This window comes from Bos taurus, chromosome 6, assembly GCF_002263795.3.
Source record: "Bos taurus isolate L1 Dominette 01449 registration number 42190680 breed Hereford chromosome 6, ARS-UCD2.0, whole genome shotgun sequence".
NCBI classification, from domain to species: Eukaryota; Metazoa; Chordata; class Mammalia; order Artiodactyla; family Bovidae; genus Bos; species Bos taurus.
This window is the reverse complement of record NC_037333.1, coordinates 116,288,803-116,311,244: the sequence shown is the minus strand read 5'-3', so window position 1 is coordinate 116,311,244 and position 22,442 is coordinate 116,288,803. Positions and strand designations below refer to the sequence as shown.

General features: G+C 56.0%; 1 protein-coding gene across 1 annotated transcript in view; it reads right to left on the bottom strand.

Moving 5' to 3' along the window:
- ZFYVE28 (zinc finger FYVE-type containing 28) overlaps nt 1-22,442 on the bottom strand; it is a 98,194-nt gene that overhangs the window by 53,018 nt on the left and 22,734 nt on the right. Inside the window, exon 2 of the mRNA XM_005208272.5 lies at nt 143-283. Coding sequence (XP_005208329.1) covers nt 143-283 — 141 coding nt within the window. The remainder of the gene's footprint in view (nt 1-142; nt 284-22,442) is intronic.

Below are 22,442 nucleotides of genomic sequence, written 5' to 3'. Positions count from 1 at the left end.
GCCAGCTCTGGGGCAGCCCCCGGCAGGCCCTCCATCCCCCCCATTCCCCTGGAGGGGGCCCGTGAGCCCAGCCCTCCTCAGCAGCTCTGCCCGTCCCCAGCTCGGCTCCCCGCCGGCCCCCTCCGCTGTCCCCGCCCCTCACCTGGCAGGAACGGAACTGGCTGACAAGCAGCGTGCAGCGCTGGGGGTCCTTCCGCCCGTCCAGGCTGTCCAGCTCGGCGGCCACCTGGCTCAGCTCCTCGTCTGCATGGTAGAACTGTGCCAGCAGCTGCGGGTCTGACCGCTGTGGGGAGAGCGGAGTGAGCGGACACCCCGGGTGTGGCCCCCTCACCCTGACGGGCCCCTGAATCCCTGTGTGCGTGTATGTGGGGGATGGGGTGACCACAGACAAGGGGCTGGGGAGTGCTGTGGGCTAAGGACAGTGGACTCAGTCTTAGGAAGGAGCTTTACTCCGGAGACTAAGCCGAGGCCATAAAGGCAGCGGCTGAACAGAGGGCAGGCTCCACTGCCCAGCCCTGGCAACCCCCCAGCACCCCCAGCCCGCAGCCCTCCGTGATCGCAGAGACGGGAGCGAAGGCCAGACAGCAGGTCAGCCCCTGCTCCCTCCTCCTTCCGCCTGGGAGTCAGCCTGCCCGTGACTACGCCCTGCAGTCTGCTGAACACAGGGTAACTTGCTTTTGTGATTTCTCAGCTCGCTGCTTGGCTGATGGAGCCTGAGTTTCGCCCCTCCCCCAGTGTGACCCGTTCCCGGGTGGATCTTCCTCCGAGCAGGGGTCTTGGTTATCAGGACCAGGGAGAGGCCCCCCTCATGGACTTTTCACAGGAGATCGGGGATTCACCCCCTGACCCCCTACCCAGCAAAGGCACCTGAGCACCCCCTGCTGAAAATGGAGAACGGGGGACACGCCCTGACCAGGGCAGCCCAGACCCCACCCTGCGGGCCCCCGGCGTCTGTGACTCCCTGGTCCCCTCCATGGGCTCGGCTGACTCCCCCAGGATGCCCACCAGTGACCCCTCTGTGATGAGAGGGGAATCAGGGTGGGGTCAGCGGTTGGCAGTGCATTTCTGCCCCCTCCCTGTTGTGCTGACCAGAGGAGAGGGGCTGGAAGGCGGGCAGCTGCCCGGATGGTGCCCTCACACACGCTCCCCACCACCCTGGTCTCAAGCCCCCCCAGGCCCACATCCATCCATTATGCCCCATCTGGACCCACTTCCTACCCTGGGGCCTCCTCCTGGTTTCAGAAGCTGGGGGCAGGGAGGGACACCCTTGCCCTCTGACCCCCAGCCAGGGTTTAACCTGGCACCTTCAGGGTGTGGCAGACACTCACATAAGGGAGAAGACAGGAGGGAGCTGGGGAAGGCGGCCCGCCCAGGGAAAGGCAGGGAAGAAACCGGGGACCCCAACCAGCAACCCCCAGACTTGGGTGGGCCAAACACCTCCGTGACCATGAGCAACAAACATCCTCCAAACCCGGCCTCCCCTCTCCGTGGGGACACAGCCTGGGCAGAGCAAAACCTGTCGCCTGGGAGTGGAAGCACTCAGACGAGCCGTCTGGGCTCACTGGGCTTTGCTTCCAGGACAGCAGAGACCTTAAGACCAGAGCTATGAGTGTGTTGACCGTCACCAAAAATAGAGAGATGTGTACAACACACACACACGTGCACACATGCGCGCATTGAAGAAATTAGAGAAGTCAGAAAAAACATTTCTTTTAAGCTAGCAATTATCTTTATTTTGTTGAAACACAGAAGGCCTGTGTGATTTTAAAATTTTAGTTATATTCCGAGATAGCTCTCCAGCCCCCTCAGAAGGGATGATTTCCAGCAAAGAATCAAAATTCCCCTCTGTGGACGTCCCTGGAGGCCCAGTGGTTAGGACTCCGTGCTTCCAGCGCAGGGCCAGGGGTTTGACCCCTGGTCAGGGAACAGATCCCGCAGGCCACAACACGCAGCCAGAACTGAAAAGATGGAAAGAGCTCCCGGGGGGTTCGGGCTGCTGAGGTGCAGCGGGAGAATCTTGCCGATGCTACCGGGAGACCCAGACGCTGTGAAGACAAACTTCCAGGCAGGGGTCCAGGAAATGAACGAACACAACTTCAATGATTCAATTCGTGCTGATCAACAGGATCCAAAAGAAAATTTTGGTGCCACATTTCCATTTCTAAGTATGCAGAGAACAAAGCGAACACAGCAATCTCTAGCCTGGCTCATCACTCAGACCTAAATCGGTCCGGCAGGGTCACCCTCAGGCCAGCTTGGGGGCGGGACTGCGGACTGCAGGGACGCAGAGGAGGACAGACGTGCTGCTCTGTCCGACCTGGGTCAGCTGGCCTCATTCAACAACGTTTAACATTAAAGTTTAAATGAGACTTTCAAATGTCCCTGAGTAAAATGTCCACGGCAGAGAGAATCAATGGATACGAACAGGAAGAAGTACTCACCCTACCCTTGAAATTAAAACCATGAGAGGATAAAATAGAGCCCAGTAAAGATGTCTTTTTGGCACACGATGTCAATATTTTCTCAAAATAAATTCATAGCAGTGACAGCTTTCACTGTTAGAAGACAAAAATAAAATTCATGAAGATAGCACTTAGGCGGTTAGATGAGTGGTGAATCAGCAGCCTCCGAGAAGGCAAGAGAAAACACAAAACCACAGCAGTGACTGAGTAAGTCCGAAGCGCCAAAGTTGACAATTCAGAACCGATTCTGTGAAGCTGATCCAATTATCCATCATTCAAACAGCTGTCCTGTGATGCAGACTGGGGATGCGCGATGCGGACGTGGATGCCTGGGTGTGTGTGAGCTGAGGCCCTGCCCTCAAGTGCCCATCTGAGCCAGGCATGCGACGATGCTGGAGGGACCCAAGCTTCGTGAGGCTGGCCAGCTGGGCTGGGGCAGAACGTGGCCTGAACCAGAGCGCCCCCAGCCCCGGGCAGAGCACCAGTTTTGTCCCAGTAGGTTATCACCAGACCCTCCATGAGGTGGCCTGATACTGACCCAGATGAAGAAAACTAACGGCCAAGGTCACATCAGTGGACCCGGCAGAGCCGGCGGTCAGCCCAGGTCTCACTCTAAGGACACTCGGGGGTCCGCGTGGGAAAGAGGGACCAGGACCGGATCCATGACTCTTGCTTCCCAAGTAGGAAGCAAACGCTGCAGCAGGAAAACCTTAGAAGGATGCCTGGTCACCACAGCATGGTCTCAGCCAAGCTCCAGGAAGGGGGGAGAGGAGGCAGATGGCAGGACAGGTGGGCAGGACGGCAGCGCGGCCAGGTCGGAAAGGACCAGCCCCCTTGCGCCCCCAGCGCAAGCCTGGAGATGGAGAGCAGCCAGCCCCCACCCCGCCCGCCCCCCAGCAGCTGCCCCAGGACAGGAGCTGGGCTCCGAACCCTCGTTCCCAAGGCCACACCCATGGGACCCCCACCACCCTCATGCTGGGCAGAGGAGAGCCTTCCAGATCTCGGTGGCTCCCCAAGCGGGCTGTAGCTGGACAGGCGGCAGGCAGCTCAGGGGTGAGGGCTGGTGGGGCCAGCCCAGGCCTGGGCCTCTCCTGGACAAGCCCCCCAGCAAAGCCTTATACCCTGCTCTGCCAAGCCCGAACACAAGAGTGTAGCCGAGAAAGCAGAGAAGAGCCTCGGGCTGCTCCCTGAGCGGGGCCTCCCACAGCCCGCTGGCCCTCGGGCCCTGGGCTCAGGGGAAGCTGCCCAGGCCACACCAGACTGTCAGGGAAACCCACTGACCACGGGCCACCAGGACTGGAAACCCTTCACTGCCTCCAAACAAACACCGAGCCAGGCCCTCCGCGAGTCTCCACCATCCTTCCGTCCCTGGGGCCTGGGGGTGCCGGGCAGCCGTGATCCCGCTGCGCAAGGCTGGCCTGGTCCACAGCAGCGCGTCAGGGCCCCAGCACTGACCTGGCCGCGTCACCCATCAGGAGCCCCAGACGGGCGCACACTGCTGTCGTTCCCGGGGGGCAGCCTTGCCTCTGCTGGCTACCCTGCACCCACTCACACCCAACTGCCTGCCTTCCCATCCAGGCTCCTCCACCAGGGCCTCATGGCTGGCCCTCCGGCCCCTGCTCACTCTCCGGACCTGCACCTAGGGTCAGGTCACCGCCACTACAGCCCGGCCTGCCACGGTCCACGGGGTCACAGAGTGGGGCACGACTGAGCGCCTGAACAAGAGAACCTTCCTACGCAGAGCCGACCGCTGGCGGCCCTGCGGCAAGGCCAGGCCTCTGCGGCCCCTAGACGGTCTGCTGAGTGCGTGCTCTGAAAGCTTTTGATTCCTGGACCAGCTTAGACACCCAGTGAGTCGCTTCCCCGCCCCTGCTGTCTCTCCAGGCAGTGTTACCCCCGGCCAAAAGCCACAGCCAGCTCGGAGGGGCAGCAGCCCTGCCGTGGGTCACTCTGGAGGGCAGCCTGCCTCAGGAAACCCCCGCGGAGGGTCCCTGCCCATGTGGCACAGCGAGGGCCCCGGGATAACGCCAACCCTCACCACGGGAGGACCGGCTCCAGAGAAGCAGGCCCCTGCCCTGGAGGAAGCTGGTATGGTCCCACCAGGGTGAGGTGGCCATGTCGGGCTGGACACCATCCTTCCAGGGGACACCTGGGCTCGGGGCACCCCAGGCGCCCACCCGGCCTTGGCTGCGGCATGTGCGGACACAAGGCCTGGAGACGGCTGAGCATCTCGAGGATGGTTTTCGGAAGGAGAATGCGTTCTCAGATAAAACTCCCAGTCGGGTGTTGTATACACATACAGAGCGCTGGTTGCAGGAAATTTAACCGCAGCCGCTGCAGTGGGTCATAAGGAAGCTCTTCCGAAACCGCAGAGGAAAGGAGCCCGGGGTGGCAACCGCCTGGGGGGCGGAGGCGGGGTCGCTGCGGCACCAGTGGGAACAAAGGCATCTGACGGCTGGAGGGCTCGTCTTCGAATTTCAATAGGTTTCAGGTTCTTCAAAAAGCATTTTATTTTTAAGACTTATTACCTAGTGAACTTGTTAGCATGCCAATCAATTCTGCTCCTTCTCTTCTGACAGCCAGGGGACACTGTCCCAGAGGTCTCGGGCCTTCAGGGTGACACAGGGCCACGCTCTGTTGCCGGGAAAAGCCCTACCTGGTTGACAGCAACCTGGGAAACAGCCATGGAGAGGCTGCGGTCTTCTCAGCTTCTAGGACGGATGGAAATCCACTTGTGGGAAATGGGAATTTAAACTGCTTATTACGAATTATTTCTCTCCTTCAAAAAGGACTTGAGATGACTTAATTATAACGCATGTGAATTGAACCTATTTGTTTAATCAGAGGAGCAATCAGAAGTCCGGAACAGGGATCCCGGATTCTGGGCCATGGGGATTACTGCAGGTGGTTAGCCTGATCTCGGGATTGCTGGGCCAGGCTGGAGCCCTCCCCGGGCACGTCCCCCCGTCCTGGGCACGTCCCCCCACTGGGCTGGGGTGAAGTGGACTGGGAGAGGCCCTTCCTGCCTGGGTCCGAGGAACACGCTGGTTGGGGAGGAACGTGGAATCCCCAGGGAGGGCCCCATGGGAGCACCTAAGAGATAGGACGTCAGTGGGATCCAGTGCTGAGGGGGCCCTGGTGAACCAGGGGGAGCGCACCGCTCCGGACCACCCCCTGCAGGACACAGGACCTGGGAACCCAGGCTGGCTGCTGTGTCCCGGCACAGACCCCCTGACCGCGCCTCACCCGGGCCGCTCTGGTGACGCTGCTCCGGGAGGGTCTGTGGCCAGGCAGCTCCAGCAGGGTGGGGGACGAGCCCCGCCACCCCTTCTCCAGAGAGGATGATCTGGGCTTCTGGAAACAGTTTTATTGAGATATGACTCACCTCCCATAACATCCACCTGATTGCAGTATGCAATGCCGGGGTTTAGTATGTTCACAGAGCATCCACAATCATCAGGAGCTAAAGTCAGACTCTTTTCATCACCCCAGAGAAACCTCACCCCCACTCCCAGCAGCCCTCCTGACTCACCATGTCTATGGAGGTGCCTGTTCTGGGCATTTAGCTAAAGGCACTCATACAAGCTGTGCTCTTCCATGTCTGGCTTCTTTCACTTAGCACGTGTGCAAGCTGACTCTGTGTAGCAGCATGTGTCAGCACTTCATTCCTTTTTAAGGCCGAATCGTATTCCACCATGAGGATGGACCACGTTTTGTTAATCCATCCATCAGGTGGTGGACGTCTGGGTTGTTTCTACCTTGGCCATCATGAATAATGCTGATACAAACAGGTTTTTATGTGGATATGTTTTCAGCTCTTTGGGAATAAACCAAAGTGGAATTCCATACAGTGCCAGTCATACACTGACTATGTTAGACTTTTTGAAAATCTGATTATTTTCCAAACTGGCTGAACCACTTAACAAAGATGTAAGAGCAGAGTTGCCATATGAAGTTAACTACAGAGGCCCATTGCGTTGCGACACACTAAGAAGGAACTACCAGAAAGAAACTAAGAAAGCAATCCCATTTACAATCGCATGAAAAGAATAAAATACCTAGGCATAAATTTAACCAAGGAGGTAAAAGATCTGTACTCAGAAATCTATAAGACACCAGTGAAAGAAACTGAAGATAACACAAACAGATGGAAAGGTTTCCCATGTTCATAGATGGAAAGAGTTAATATTGTAAAAATGGCCATACTACCCGAGGCAATCTACAGAGTCAATATAATCCCTGTCAAAATATCAACGGTATTTTTCACAGAACTACAACAAATGAGTCTAAAATTTGCATAGAAACACAAAGACCCCTGAATAGCAAAACCGTCTTGAGAAAAGAGGAAAAAAATTAGAGGTGTCATGCATCCTAATTCCAAACTATACTCCAAAGTTATGCTAATCAAAACAGCATTGTCCTGGCCCAAAAACAGGCACACAGGTCAATGGAACATACTAGAGAACCCAGAAAGGAACCCACACTTATATGGGCAATTAATCTATGATAAGGGCGGCAAGACAGCCTCTTCAGTAAATGGTGTTGGGAGAACTCGATAGCCGCATGCCAAAGAACCGCCCCGCGCTCTCATACCACCTACAGAGACAGAGTCCAAAGTGGACTAAAGACTTAAATGTAAGACCTGAACCCGTGAGACTTCTAAAAGAAAACATTGGCAGGATGCTCTCTGACATTGGTCTTAGTAATACATATATATGTATATATTTTGATTTGTCTCCTCAGGCAAGGGAAAGAAAAGTCAATATAAACAGATGAGACAGCATCAAACTAAAATGCCTCTGTACAAGGAAGAAAATTATCGACAAAATGAAAGGCCACTTACTGAATCAGGGAAGATATTCGCAAGTGACAATCTGGTAAGGAGAGAGTATCCAAAATATACCAAGGACTCATACAACTCAACACCAAAAAACAACTGAAAAATGGACAGAGGATCTGAACAGACATTTTTCCAAAAAGGAAATGCAGGCGGCCAACAGGCACATGAAAATATGCTCAACATCATGAACTATGAGGGAAACGCAGACCATGTCAGTGAGACACCACCTCACACCTGTCAGAATGGCCATCGTCACAAAGAGTACACATGACAAGCGTTAGCAAGGGCGTGGACAAAAGGGGACCCTCGTGCGTGTTCATGGAAGCGTGAATCGGTACAGACATGATGGAGAACAGTATGGAGGTTCCTCAGAACGTGCAGCTGCCACCTGATGCAGTGATCCCACCGCTGGGAATTTATCTGAAGAACATGGAAACACTGGAGAGATATCTGCACCTCCCTGTTCATCACAGCACTATTTACAACAGCCAGAATATGCAGCCAACCTAAGCGCCCATCCCAGACGAGTGATGAAGATGTTGCGGTATGCACAACGGAACAGCACTCGGCCATCGGAAGAATGGAATCCTGCTGTCTGTGGCAACGTGGATGGGCCTAGAGGGTATTACTGGAGAAGGCGATGGCACCCCACACCAGTGCTCTTGCCTGGAAAATCCCACGGACGGAGGAGCCTGGTGTGCTGCCGTCTATGGGGTCGCAGAGAGTCGGACACGACTGAAGCGACTCAGCAGCGGCAGCAGCAACAGAGGGTATTATGCTTCGTGAGGTTAAGTCAGACGGAGAAGAGACAAATACTGCATGATTTCATTAAATGTGGAATCTAAAAAAAAAGCGAGTGAACCAACATAACAAAACAGAAACAGAGTCATAGATACAGAAAACAGGGGGTCTCCAGAGGGAAGAGCCGTGAGAAGAGGAGAGAAGAAGCAGGGTGCTCGGAGGACAAGTTTCAGCAGAAGATTAACCAGCGTGGGGAACAGCGACTGTGTCATATCTTTATAGGGGGACACATCCACCCACGTCTACCCACCTCGCCCCACCTCACCCCGCCCCAGCAACGAGACTCACCCTGGTGATCCTTTTGAAATGTCGAATCACCATGTTGTGTAATGGGAACTGAAATAGTGTTGTAGATCAATGGTACTTCAGAAACAGACAGAGGGGGACTGCCCTAGTGATCCAGGGGCTGGAACTCTGTGCTCCCAATGCAGGGGGCTCAGGTCTGATCCCCAGTCAGGGAACTAGAACCCACCTGCCACAGTGAAGAGTTCACATGCCGCCACTAAAGACCCGGCATGGCCAAATAAATGCATTAAAAAAAAAAAAAGACTTCCAGTGTATATGCTTTAAAACAACAACACTCATGGGAAAAGAGATAAGACTTGTGTTATCAGAGAGAGGGATGGCAGAGGGGGGGCTGGATGAAGGTGGTCACAGGATACAAGCTTCTCATCAAAAGAAAAAGAAGCACTGAGGCTGTGATGTACAACACGATAAATAAACACGTGTTCAGTCTCCCAGTCGTGTCCGACTCTCTGCGACCCCGTGGACTGCAGCACGCCAGGCTTCCCTGTCCCTCACCATCTCCCGGAATTTGCTCAAACTCATGTCCATTGAGTCAGTGATGCCATCCAACCATCTCATCCTCTGTTGGCCCCTTCTCTTCCTGTCCTCAATCCTTCCAAGAATCAGGGGCTTTTCTAGTGAGTTGACTCTTTACATCAGGTGGCCAAAGTATTGGAGCTTCAGCATCAGTCCTTCCAGTGAATGTTCAGGGTTGATTTCCTTTAGGATGGACTGGATTGATTTCCTTGCCGTCCAAGGGACTCTCAAGAGTCTTCTCCAGCACCACAGTTGGAAAGCATCAATTCTTTGGCGCTCAGTCTTCTTTATGGTCGAACTCTCACACCCGTACGTGACTACTGGAAAAACCACAGCTTAGGGACCTTTGTCATCAAAGTGACGTCTCTGCTTTTTAATAAGCTGTCTAGGTTGGTCATAGCTTTTCTTCCAGGGAGCAAGCATCTTTTAATTTTGTGGCTGCAGTCACCATCTGCAGTGATCTTGGCGCACAAGAAAATTAAGTCTGTCACTGTTTCCACTTTTCCCATCTATTTGCCATGAAGTGATGGGACCGGATGCCGTGATCTTAGATTTTGGCCAGCTTTTTCACTCTCCTCTTTCACTTTCATCAAGAGACTCTTTAGCTCCTGAGAGTAAGTGGATGTTCACTGAACTGCCTGTGATAACCACTTCGTGACGTATGGGAATCACATCCTCGTGCCGTACCCCTAAAAGTGACACGTCAATCACACCTCGTGATACAGAGCTTCACGTCCATCATGTCAATAAAACTGATCACGGAGCAGCGGTGCGGGGGGTCCGACTTCTCCACTAGCTGTCCCGGGTGGTGTGAAGTGCTGTCTCACTTGGACTTGCGTCTCCCTCGTGACCGACGCCGTGGAGCACCCTCCGTCTGCTGCTGTCTGTCTGTGAGTCTTCTTTACTCCCGTCATCTGCCCACACGTGAGTGGAGGTGCTGAGGGGCTCTCGAGACTGACCACATCTGCTCTCTCACAGTCACATAGACAAACGCACGGTCTACCCGGAGCCTGCCTCTGGGGGAACAAGGGTCCACTCTGCGGCAGCCACGTGACCCCACCAAAGCTGTGGGCGGGTGTGGATGGGCAGCGCAGCAGTTCCATCAGGATTAGGATCCAACTTGCTCTACAGAGGGGCTTCCTGGTGGTTTAGATGGTAAAGAATCTGCCTGCAGTGCAGGAGACGTGGGTTTGATCCCTGGATTGGGCAGACCCCCTGGAGAAGGAAATGGTACCCACTCCAGTACTCTGGACTGGAGAATTCCATGGACAGAGGAACCAGGGGCAGGGCGTGGCTACAGTTCATGGGGTCACAAAGAGTCGAACATGACTGAGTAGGCTAGCAATAAAAATCTGCCTGCAATGCAGGAGACCCAAGTTTGATCCCTGGGTTGGGAAGATGTCCTAGAGAAGGGAGTGGCTGCCCACTCTGGCATTGTTGCCTGGAGAATTCCATGGACAGAGGAGCCTGGTGGGTGTAGTTCACGGGGTCGCAAAGAGACAGACACAACTGAGTGACTACCACTTTGAGAAGAGGGGCCTCAGCAGATGGAGAGTAGGGCAGGGCCTTGGAATGAGGCTGTCCGGGATGACCGAAGGGCCCCACCTGCTATGACAAGTGTCCTTACAAGGGGAGGGGACACACAGACCGAGGAGAGGCCACGGGGGAGAGAGGCAGAGATGGCAGTGAGGCGTCTGCAGGCCCTGGGGCACCTGGAGCCCCCAGAACCGGGAGAAGAGAAGGACTCCCTCTCACAGCCTGCAGGAGGGACCAGCCCTCCCAACACCTCACTTCCAGACTCGGGCCTCCCGAACCACGAAAGGCTGCATTCCTCCTATTCCCAGCCACCTACTTTGTGGGCACAGCAGCCATGGGACGGGAAAGCAGCGTCCCCACACCCACCCTGACCACCCAGACGCATCTTGGCACAGGCAGGGAAGAGGGGGTCCCCGCCCGGGGGCCCTGTGAGCCCTGCTTCTCTCTGCAGTCTCTGTCCACTCAGAACTCCCCAAGCGCCGCTCGCCCAGGCCCTGCTGGGTGCGCTGAGGCGTCCTGGGTCCCACAGAGCCAGCCGGGCCGCCAGGCCGCCAGGCTGCAGACAGGGTCACGTGTCCTGGGTCACGCTTGGGGTGGTGCGTTTCCCCATGTGCCCCATGCCTCAGAGAACAGACACCGCCCAGGACCTGGACCCTTCCCACAAGCCTTCTGTCTCTGCAGGGGATGCACCGCAGGACGGAGGCGGCCTGGGCCCAGGGCTGCGGCTGAGCCACAGGGAGGCAGGAGGGCCTGCTGAGCGCTCCCCCATGATCCTGCTGTCTGCTCAGGGTGGTGAGGTGTCCCTTGGCGGCTGTCCCTGCTCACTCCCGGCCTGTGGCTCTGAGGGCCTCCCTCTGACGGCCTGCGCCCCTGCAGGACCGGAGTCTGTCCCTCCGACCTTCCTGGGTGGCACAGAGAGCTCCAGGTGCTTCCATGGGAGGACATGGGGCCCGCTCTCCACCAAAGTGGGCACAGGGGTCTTGCTGAGGACACGGGAAAGCCTTCGTGACACAGATTCTGAGTCTGGCTCTTCTTGGTCAGACCTCTGAGGTTTTGGAACCCACTTCTTACAGGGAAGCAGGGTAGGGGGGCGACTTGGAGCTGGAGATGGGGGAGTTTTGATCTAGGGTGCTGGGGTGGATGGGCAAAGGGAGGCCAGCTCGGGCCTCCCGGCCGCTTGAGGACTCCTGGCGCCCACACCCAGCTCCCCCCCGGCAGTCTCCCTCTGTGTTGTGCTTGCTGCTCGGTTTAGCAAATAATGCAAATAAAACTTAGAGGCAATTGACTCACAGGTTGCTCGTCACTAGAGGCACGGATCACAGACAACAAGCTGTCCCCATGCTTTAAAAATAGCCATCCTGACAGAACACCTGTTCTCACCAACGTGCTGTTTCACCAGAGGGTAAAAATGATCTGCAGTGGAGTCCAGCAAGGGCCTCTGTTTGGCTTTTATGCATTTTTACAGGATGTTCTGACATATGGCAGAAGAGAAGCAACTGGGAGTCTGCTCAGAAAACCCCAAAAAACAAGGATGGGGTCGGTGGGGAAACAGTTCAGATGCAGCTTCTCAAGTCAGGGTAAAACCACACACACTCCCACACACAGACACACACAGACACACACACTGCCCCCCCACACACAGACACACACACAGACACACTGCCCCCCCACAGAGACACACACACACACACACACACACACACACTGCCCCCACACACACACATACACACATATAAACACACACGTATACACACACATACACATATTGCCTCCTACACACACAGACACATTGCACTCCCCACATACACATCCACACATAGACACACACACACACTGCCCCCCCACAGAGACACACACACACACACACACACACACAGACACACACATAACACACACCCGCACATACACACACACCTGCACACATATACATAAACACTGCCCCCACACACACACAATAGACTCCCTTTGGCAACAGTGGACAATTAGAGCTTTTCACATGAACCCCCAACAGTGGCAAAACCTGAGCAGCCCTGGGCCCCTGCTCTGCACCCTCCCGTGTGCCCATCCCACCTCCCCCGAGGGGACCAGACTCGCCCAGCCCTGGCACGGCAGACCCTAAGTGCTAGGCCATCTGAAAGGCAGGCAGGGCAGAGCCTCTGGGACAAGACATCAGCCCACGTCCACCTGAGGGCTCGGGTGAGGAGGCGCAAAGTCGGGGCGGGACTGCCATCCAGAGCAGGACCGGGAGGAGCCCCTTGGTCCTTGGATGCCTGCAGAGCGCCTCCCCCAGGACACAGACTCAGTGTCACAAGGCGGCCTCTCTTCTTCCCCTGACCTGGTTACATCCTCCCTGTAAATGCTGCACTTGGGGGCCCTGTGTTCAGCACCCAGGCAGGGCCCACCCACGCGGGTGTGTCGGTAGAGAGAGGGATGGGATGGTCTGGGCTGTTACAATGCCTGGGGATGCCCCAGATCGGAGAGTCCAGAAATACACCCACACAGACACGGCCGATTGATTTTTGACAAGAGCACCAAAGGAACGCGGTGGAGAAAGAAGCATCCTGTCAACAAGTTGTGCTGGAGCAACTGGACAGCCACGTGCAGAGCAACAGTCCTCAGACCTTACTCATCACACGCAGAACCATCAGCAACGGTCCTCAGACCTTACTCATCACATGCAGAACCATCGGCCCCAAAGAGGAAATCTGTGACCGTGGGCTTGGCGACGCTTTATTAAATAGTTCACAGCGTGGACTGTAAAACAAACAAATACCCTGGTTTCACCAACATTCTAAAGTTTACGCCTCAAAAGATCCTGCTAAGAAAATGAAAAGTCAAGCCACGGACTTGGAGACAATATTTGTCAAACACATATATTTTGGAGGAAACATAGAAAGAACTCTCACACTGCAGTCTGAAGACAGCTGGACTTTAAAATGAGCAAAAGATTTGGACACTTAACTAAAGAAGACCTACCAGAAAAGACACTCAACACGTGGTCATAGGGAAAGAACAAATTCAGGCCGCAGTAACCTACCACCTCACACCTGCCAGGATGGTTGAAGTTCAGAAAGTCACCATCCAAGTGCTGGCGGTGGTGCAGAGCAACTAGAACCTCACGCGGCCGATGGGGGTGCAAAGTGGTCCAACCTTTGGAAGACAGAGTGGCAGGTTGTCAGAGTTAAATATTCGCTGACCAGACGAACCAGCCATTCTACGCCCAGCTGTCCTAAGAGACATGAAAGCTCCCGTCCACACAGAGACTTGTGCACATACGCTCAGGACGGCTTCATCTGTAACAGCCAGAGGTGGAAGCAACCCACACGTGCACTGCCTGAGACAGACAAACGGCCGTCCGTCCACACGGTGAACACGCCCTTGAGTGACCGACACACTACCGCAGGGGTGAGTCTTACGGTGTCGAGGCTGACTTGAAGCCAGCCCCAAACAGATCAGAGTATACACAATCCCATTTATACACAATCCTGGAAAATGCAAGCCTGGCAAGCTGCGGTCCATGGGGTCGCGAAGAGTCAGACATGACTGAGCGAATGAACAGCATGCCTGAGGACAGGATTAGGCCGGTGGGCACCTGACCAGACAGAGGGCACAGGGGGCAGAGGGCAGTCGGTAGGGAGCTGGGGGCCCAGCCCAGGGGTCAGCGAGAATGCTCAGGGCAGAGTTGGCGAGAACCTGAGAGGCTCAGGGAGGGGACAGGACACTGCGGTTAAAGGCCACGCCACTCATCATGCCCGTGCTCGCTCCACCCTTTGAAGGTCCTCAAAAACCTACAAGTAGGACTACCATAGGGTCCAGCAATTCCACTTCTGGGTATATATCCAAAGACATGAAAACACTAATAAGAAAAAATACACGTACCCCAGTGTTCACTGCAGCAGTATTTACAACAGGCAAGATGGCAGTAACTTAAGTGTCCATCGACAGATGAACGGATAAAGAAGATGTGGTCTGGACATACAATGGAATATTACCCAGCCACAAAAAAGAATGAAATCTTGCCATTTGTGACAACACAGATGGACCCGGAGGGTTACGCTAAGGGGACTAAGTCAGACAAAGACAAAACACTTATCACTTGCATGGGCAGCACCACGTACGATAAATGCCACTTACATACGGAGGCTAAAAAGCTCAGAACAAAGTAGTATCACAACAAAACAAGGAGCGGCTCACGGACACGGAGAGCAGCCTAGCGTTACCAGCGGGGAGGCGGAGGGGGATCACAGGGGTGGGGGTTGAGGTGCGAGCGGTTACGCATGAAGCAAGCCACGAGGGTGCCCTGCGCAGAGAACACAGCAACGTCTGCGATGACTGTAAACGGAGCGTGACCTTTAAAGCTCCTGAGTCCCTGTGCCGTGCGCCTGCACTTACACGACACCAGACATCAAGCAGGCTCCAGCCAAAAAGAGGAAGCGCGGGCAGAGGAAGGCCCAGGGCCCGGGGACCTCCTCTCTCACCCTCCCGGCCGCCGCACCCCAAGCCAGCCCGAGGGGCGGTGTCTTCGGCGTGCTGCCCCCCGAGCGCCCCTGGCCACCCTCAGCCACCCTCCTGCTATCACTCAGCGGACACCACTGCCCCCCGCCCCCACGTGCAGCCCAGCCCGCTCCCCTCTCCTGGCTGTCCCACACACTCCACCTTGCACGCCCTCACGGCCCAGACCCCAGGGCTGTGCCCGCAGGCCACAGGCCTCCCTGGGTCCCTGAGGGCAACACGTGGGAAGGAACAGTGGACGGGTGCCCCGGGAGGCAGGCGTGAGCAGGCTGGCCTGGCACTGCCCGGTGACTGAATCTGAGTAGATCTCAGGAAGGCCAGCGTGGCCTCTGGCTGACATTGCACCCCGCCCCCCGCCCCACAAAGGCAGGAGCAGACACTCGGGGCTGCACTGGCTCTGGTGACTGCGTGAGAGATGTGTGCTGGGCAGCGGAGCCCATGTCCATCTGGGTCAAGGAGGCTGCACACCCCGAAACCCACCGTCCTGGATCTTCCTCCCCAGGCTGGCCAGCCTGGCTACCCAGGCCCAGCACCTACCCAGCGTCCAAGACCCCCAAGCCTCTCAGAGCGCCCCCGGCAGCCCGGGCCCCTGCAGCAGAGGCAGGTCAGAGCCACACCAGGGCAACGGAAGACCCTCACTTGGGGCCAACCCTTGGGGCTCCCCCAGTCAGTGCCTTCCCCAGACAAGCCCCCCAACAGAGACCAGAGGCCCTGGATGGGTGGCTGATGGGCGGCATCTCCAATTACCAAAAGGTGAACTAGAAATTCCAGCAACTCAGGCTCCAACCTCCTAAGGAATGACATGCCTTCACAGAGTGTGTGTGCGTGCTCAGTCACTTCAGTCATGTCTGACTCTGTGACCCCGTGGACTGCAGCCCACCAGGCTCCTCTGCCCATGGGATTCTCCAGGCAAGAACACTGGAGTGGGTTGCCATTTCCTTCTCCAGGGGATCTTCCCGACCCAGGGATTGAACCTAGGTCTCCTGCATTGCAAATGCAAGCAGATTCTTCACCGCTTGGCCACCAGGGAAGCCCTTGATGGAGTGTATTAAACACAAAACAATTTTAAATATTATTTTTGATTGTAAAAAGTACAGATGTTTTGAAAAATATAAAGAAGAAAACAAATATCTCCCAGACTGAACACAATTCTTAATCACCCCAGACCCCAAGAAGAACTTCTCAAACCCATACAATGGTAAATGCAAAACGCATATATTAACAGCTCGGCAGAAATTCACGTTCCTCAGAGAACCCCTCAAAAACACTGATGTATTCGATTCATCCAAAAAAATGGCAGCGACTCTAACAAGGCTGTGACAGGCCACCCTGCCCACAGCCATCCAGACCACCTTTTGAGCTTGTTCGGTCGCTCAGTCATGGCTGACTCTGTGACCCCATGGACTGCAGCACGCCAGGCTTCCCTGTCCTCTACTATCTGCCGGAGCCTGACCCACCCCCGGGCCATTGCACGTGCTCAGGAGCCCCACCTGCCCTCTGTGCTCCCCCAGGACTGACTCCAACATGGCCCCTGCACAGTGACCGAGAGGTCTAAAGAGGCCGGGCACGTGGCAGAGAGCTCCCGCGGCCCTCCTCACCCTAGCCCCTGCCCTTCCTCTGGCCTACCTCCCGGGACCAGGTGGACAGCTAGCTGCCTTTAGAGCCGAGGTCTCTAATTCCCCAGGAGCGCCATGGATGCTGATTACTCGACACACGGAACCAAGTCGGACGGCGGGGTCTATCTACCCCTGCCCCCCCCACCCTGGACCCCAGGAGGCAGGGAGCCAGAACCCAGGCAAGGGGCTCCGAGTGGAGGGCTCTCCCTCCAGGGGTAGGTCCGCGCTGGTGACCTGTGGGCTCCAGGATGTCCTGGTGAGCTGCTGGGAAGGGGTCCACGGGGCAGACAGCCACCCCAGAGCCCACGGGCCCCACCTGCCCAGCTGGCTCGGCAAGCTCTGGATCATGTGGGGGCCACTACTGGGCCGTCCCACAAGGACAAGAGGCTGGATGAGGGCTGGTCACACGGGCAGAGGGCATCTTAGGGTGGCTGGACCCGGAGAAGCACAGCCCTGCTGCAGACATATCACCCATGAAAATGTCCATATTTGTGCAGAGAGCAAGCAGCTGTGCAGGGTCGGGGGGAAGGGTACATCCAGGGAGAGGGAGGACCCTCAAAAGTCAAAGAACAGCCACAAGGGACCCCAGTTTCCTCACTACCGAAATAAGACGATCTCAGAGCCCCAGGTCCTTTCAGACCAGGGGGAGCCAGGGGCACGTGCCCCCATCCCAGCGCCTCGAACTCGGAGATCTCTCCTCTTGAGAGAATCAGGAAAACCGAGTCTACAGCCACAGTCCGAAGCTACGGTTTAGGAGGGGACAGGGCGTGGTGACTGGCAGTGTAGCTGTCGACATTTAGCGACAAAATGAGCCTGCACGCAGCCCCTGACCCCGCTGCTCCGGTCAGAAGGTAGACAGGCCGCTGCACAGGACACAGCTCCTCTGCCTCCGAAACTCACGTTTCCACCCCACCCCACCCACCCGCCTCGTGGGCTGTCCTGTGGGGACGTGTTTCTGTGCTTCACAGTCTTTTATCGATCGCCCGTCAATATGTTCATATTTGACGTCAGTTGTTTGACGTGAGTTGGAGTGAAAACTTCTTACAGAATTCCCCGTGACTGCAAGGTGCTAAGTGTTAAAAGCTTCTTCCAGGTTAAATCATTGCTGCGCTAAGTTTCAGCACACAGGTGAGCAAAGCAACAGAGACGTGGAACAAAAGCCTGGTGCCCGAGCGTTTCACAGTAAAGTTCTATGAGAAACACATTTCTGTTTTTAAATTTTTAATTGGTGGATAATTGCATTGCAAATTTGTGTTAGAAGGACTGATGCTGAAGCTGAAGCTCTGATACTTTGGCCACCTGATGCGAAGAGTCAACTCATTGGAAAAGACCCTGATGCTGGGAAAGATTGAGGGCAGGAGGAGAAGGGGGTGACATACGATGAGATGGCTGGATGGTATCACCGACTCAACGGACATGAGTTTGAGAAAGCTCCGGGAGATGGTGAAGGACAGGGAAGTCCAGGGTGCTACGCTCCATGGAATCGCAGGGAGTCGGACACGACTTCGGAACAACAGTCTGCGCTACATCAACATGACTCAGCGTGTCCCCTCCCTCCTGAACCTCCCTCCCACCCCAGTCCTCTAGGTCATCGCAGAGCACCGGGCTGCGCTCCGTGTGTCATAAAGCGAGCTCCTGCTGGCTGTCCATCTCACACCTGGAGACGTGTGTGCCGATGCCAGCCCAGCCTTTGCCTCCCCTGCTGTGTCCACAACTCCATTCTCTGTGTGTCTCCATGGTTTCCCTGCACACAGGCTCATCAGCCCTGTCTTTCTAGATTCCATATATACGGAGACACACATTTCTTAACCGGACGGCCGCAGCTGGGGGTTTCCGGCCCATTCATGTTTATGCGGGGACGTTGCTCATTGCCACGTAGACTGGCTTCAGCGGTCAGGTGGTTTGGGTCTCATCCTCAGAGCTGAGTCAGCACAGGGGGGCAGGGAAGGAGAGGGACGTCTCTGAGCCGTGAAACACTGACTCAGGGGCTGAGAATCACTTTATGATCAAAATCCTCTTTGCTGCATGTCAGCGGCAGCTCAGTGAAGCCTCGTCCAGTTTTGCTGAGGGCTGCCCTGATAGCTCAGCTGGTGAAGAATCCACCTGCGATGCAGGAGACCCCGGATCAATTCCAGGGGTTGGGAAGATCCCCTGGAGAAGGGATAGGCTACCCACGCCAGTATTCTTGGGCTTCCCTGGTGGCTCAGCTGGTAATGAATCTGCCTGCAAGGTGGGAAACCTGGGTTCAATCCCTGGGTTAGGAAGATCCCCTGGAGAAGGGAAAGGCTACCCACTCCAGTATTCTGGCCTGGAGAATTCCGTGGACTGAATAGTCCATGGGGTCACAAAGAGTCAGACACGACTGAGCAACTTTAGTTTTGCTGCAGCCAAAGACTTGGAGCGGAACTGGCTTGAAGGACATGGTGCCCGTGGTACAAATAGCCCAAACTCTGGCTGCCAGGGAAGCAGAACCCGAGGTCCCGGGGAGAACACAGTGCTGGTCACCCTCCCCTGGAGGTAAGTGATCATCCTGACACCCAGGAAGGGCCGGGACCTGCTGATGACAAGTCACCTTCATACGCACGAGCCTTCCGACCACACAGAGTCCAGGGAGAGGCTCTCGCCCAGCTCCGGGCCTCTGGGCCCCGAACATTCTATCTCTAAGGGACATGGACAGACCTCTCTGTGCATGTGGAGCACACACAGGCGTCGTCACGCTGTGGCCACGCGCATCGTGGCCGCTTGGCCTCCACAGCACCACCCCCCAGAAACCAGAAACCAGCACCTCCTCCGCACAGACGACAGGTCGCCCCTCACTGACCCTCTCGACATCTGAGTCCAGAACCTCGCACCAGAGACCAGCTGGGTCCGGCCCTCACTGAGTCGGAGGAGGAACCCCGGGCTGCAGACTTCGCTCGGGCAGGGTGGCTCATTGATGGGCCCTTCTGCAGGTCCTCAGAGAGACCCTGAGGGGCCCAGGCTGCCCTGCTGGTGGAGGGAACTTTCTAGAAGGAAACCCTTTAATCAGGGAACAGGAAGCTAGCTTTGTAGAAAAGCACGTTTGTGAGCTCCTGGACCTTATAGATGGAGCGTGATCCAGAAAGTGTCCCACCAAGAGCATGGACAGACGCTGGGCGCCACTCAGGCTGACCACAGGTGGGGCCCGGGGTCACCACGACCTTGGCCAATGCAGCGTGAGGTCAGGGGTGGGTTCACATGAACGGGGCTGGGGGCCTGGAGCTCACCACTCGAGGTCAGCAGGGCGGTGGGTACACAAGGAAAGAGCCCAAGCCAAGGAGGCCACAGAGGGTGGGTGGAGAGACCAGTTCAGGATGTGTGAACAAACAGATGTGTCAGTCAGCTCCAAAAGAACAGTTTTAGTTCAACAGCGGCAGAGGAGACGGAGACGCCGCCTCCCCGCTCACCTGGAGACCCCTGCCCCCGTCTCCAGCCAGTGTGTGCCAAGGCCAACAGCAGCCTGGCTCTGGCCAACAGCAGGGGGAGCAAGCCTGCCTTCCTCTCTCCTCCTCCCTTCGGACTGGAATGCAGATGTGATGGCTGGCTCTCAGCAGTCATTATGGTTAAATACACACAACAAAATTTACCATCTTAACCATTTTAAGTGGACAGTTTCCCATAAAACGGAAGTTTGGTTCAACTCAGTCACGTCCAACTCTTTGTGACCCCTTGGACTGCAGCATGCCAGGCTTCCCTGTCCATCACCAACTCCCGGAGCTTGCTCAAACTCATGTCCATCGAGTCTGTGATGTCATCCATCTCATCCCCTGTCGTCCCCTTCTCCTCCTGCCTTCAATCTTTCCCAGCATTGGGATCTTTTCCAATGAGTCAGTTCTTCGCATCAGGTGGCCAAAGTATTAGAGCTTCAGCTTCAGCATCAGTTCTTCCAATGAACATTCAGGACCGATTTCCTTTAGGATGGACTGGTTGGATCTCCTTGCAGTCCAAGGGACTCTCAAGAGTCTTCTTCAACACCACAGTTCAAAAGCATCAATTCTTCGGCGCTCAGCCTTCTTTATGGTCCAAATTTCACATCCATACATGACTACTGGAAAAAGCCGTAGCTTTGATTCGACGGACCTTTAAACTCTATACCTACTAAACAGTAAGTAACTCCCCACTGCCCCTCCCACTCGGCCCTCTGCAACCACCATCTGACTTCCTGTCTCTATGAATCTAAACCCCTCACACAAGTGGAGCCCTCCAGTACCTGCCTTTCTGTGACCGGCCTATTTCACTCAGCCCAACAGGTCCACAGCTCATCCCCACTGCAGCAGGTGGCGGAACCTCCTTCCTTTTCAAGGTCGAACGATGTTCCAGTGTGGGTGGGTCACATCTGACTTACTCTTTCACCCATCAACAGACACTTACGTGGCTTGTCTCCCTATCTTAGCTGTTGTGAACAACGCTGCCATCAACACGGATCTACAAACATTTAAGACCTTGCTTCCTCTAAAATAGATGTCAGAATTCAAATTGCCGGATCACACAGCAGCTCTAGTTTTACTTTTTAAGGAAGCTCCATACTGTCTCCACAGTGGCGTCAGCATCTCACACTCCCGCCCACCGGGCACAGGTTCCCGCTTCTCCGCGTCCTCGCCAACACTCGCTGTTCCCTGGATTTGGGCGGCTGCCATCCCCGCGGGTGGGAGCCTTTGCTCATCACTGGAGCCAGCGACGCTCGGCTCCATCATTACTGACGCGCTGTCACCTGTCTTTTCAGTCGATGGTCGTCTTCTTCATGAGAAATGCTCGTGTAGCTCTTGTGGTGCTGAATCTCACTTCTGCAGCCTCCCCCGCCTCCGGCCTGTCACCCACACCTTACTCTAGGACAGAGACATGTCTGTCTACACCCCTGCGTCTTTATGGCTTCTTTTCATAAAGCTTCCCTTGTAGCTCAGTTGGTGAAGAATCTGCCTACAGTGCAGGAGACCCAGGTTCGATTCCCGGTTCAGGAAGATACCCTGGAGAAGGAAATGGCAACCCACTCCAGGACTGTTGCCTGGAGAATCCCATGGATGGAGGAGTCTGGAGGGTTATAGTCCATGGGGTCGCAAGAGTCGGACACGACTTGGCGACTAAATTACCACCACCACACTCCTGCGTCTTTATGGTTTCATAAATTCTTAACCTCCTTTAAGGAGCTCGCAGGGACCCCTCCCACCTTCCCCAGCACCCCGAGTCCAGGCTCGTCTGAACAGAAATTGTGGGGACCAGGGGCTGGAGGGGGCCTTAGAGTCCCCGACCAGACATGGCGGAGCTGTGGCCACCAGAGTCCCCTGAGACCTGAGACCCAGAGCAGCAGCGCTGGACAGCTACCGGCGCCCAGGCCGAGGGAGGACCTGGCCCGGAGGAAGACGCAGCGTCTGTAGGCCCTTGCGGCTTGGTGGGGGGGGTGCAGTGTGGGCGGACGGAAGGGCCTCACCTCCCTGAACCCTCCCACAGCCCTGGGCCCCACTTCAGCATACTCTCCACTCCCCCACCCCCAGGGCTGCTCCCGTTTCCTCCCTGAGGGTCTTCCTTGGTTCGCCTCCTCCCCGATCTGCCCCTCAGCCCCACTTCCGCACCCCCTCCCGTCCCCTGTGGCCCCCTTCCCCTTCTGCCCCTGAGTCCTTCCCCCTCCCTCTCCTCCTCTGGGTCCACCCCTCCTGGAATGAGCCCTCAGGTGGGCCCCCCTGCCTGCCTCCTGCATCCTCCCCAGACCCCCCCTGGGGAGGGATCTGCTAGGATCCTGGGAGCATCCATCCAGGCCTTGGTCAGGATAGGCCGGCCATCCTCAGAGAACCCCTCACAGCACAGCACTGGGGCCAGGACCCCTCTCTTGCGTGTGGGGGG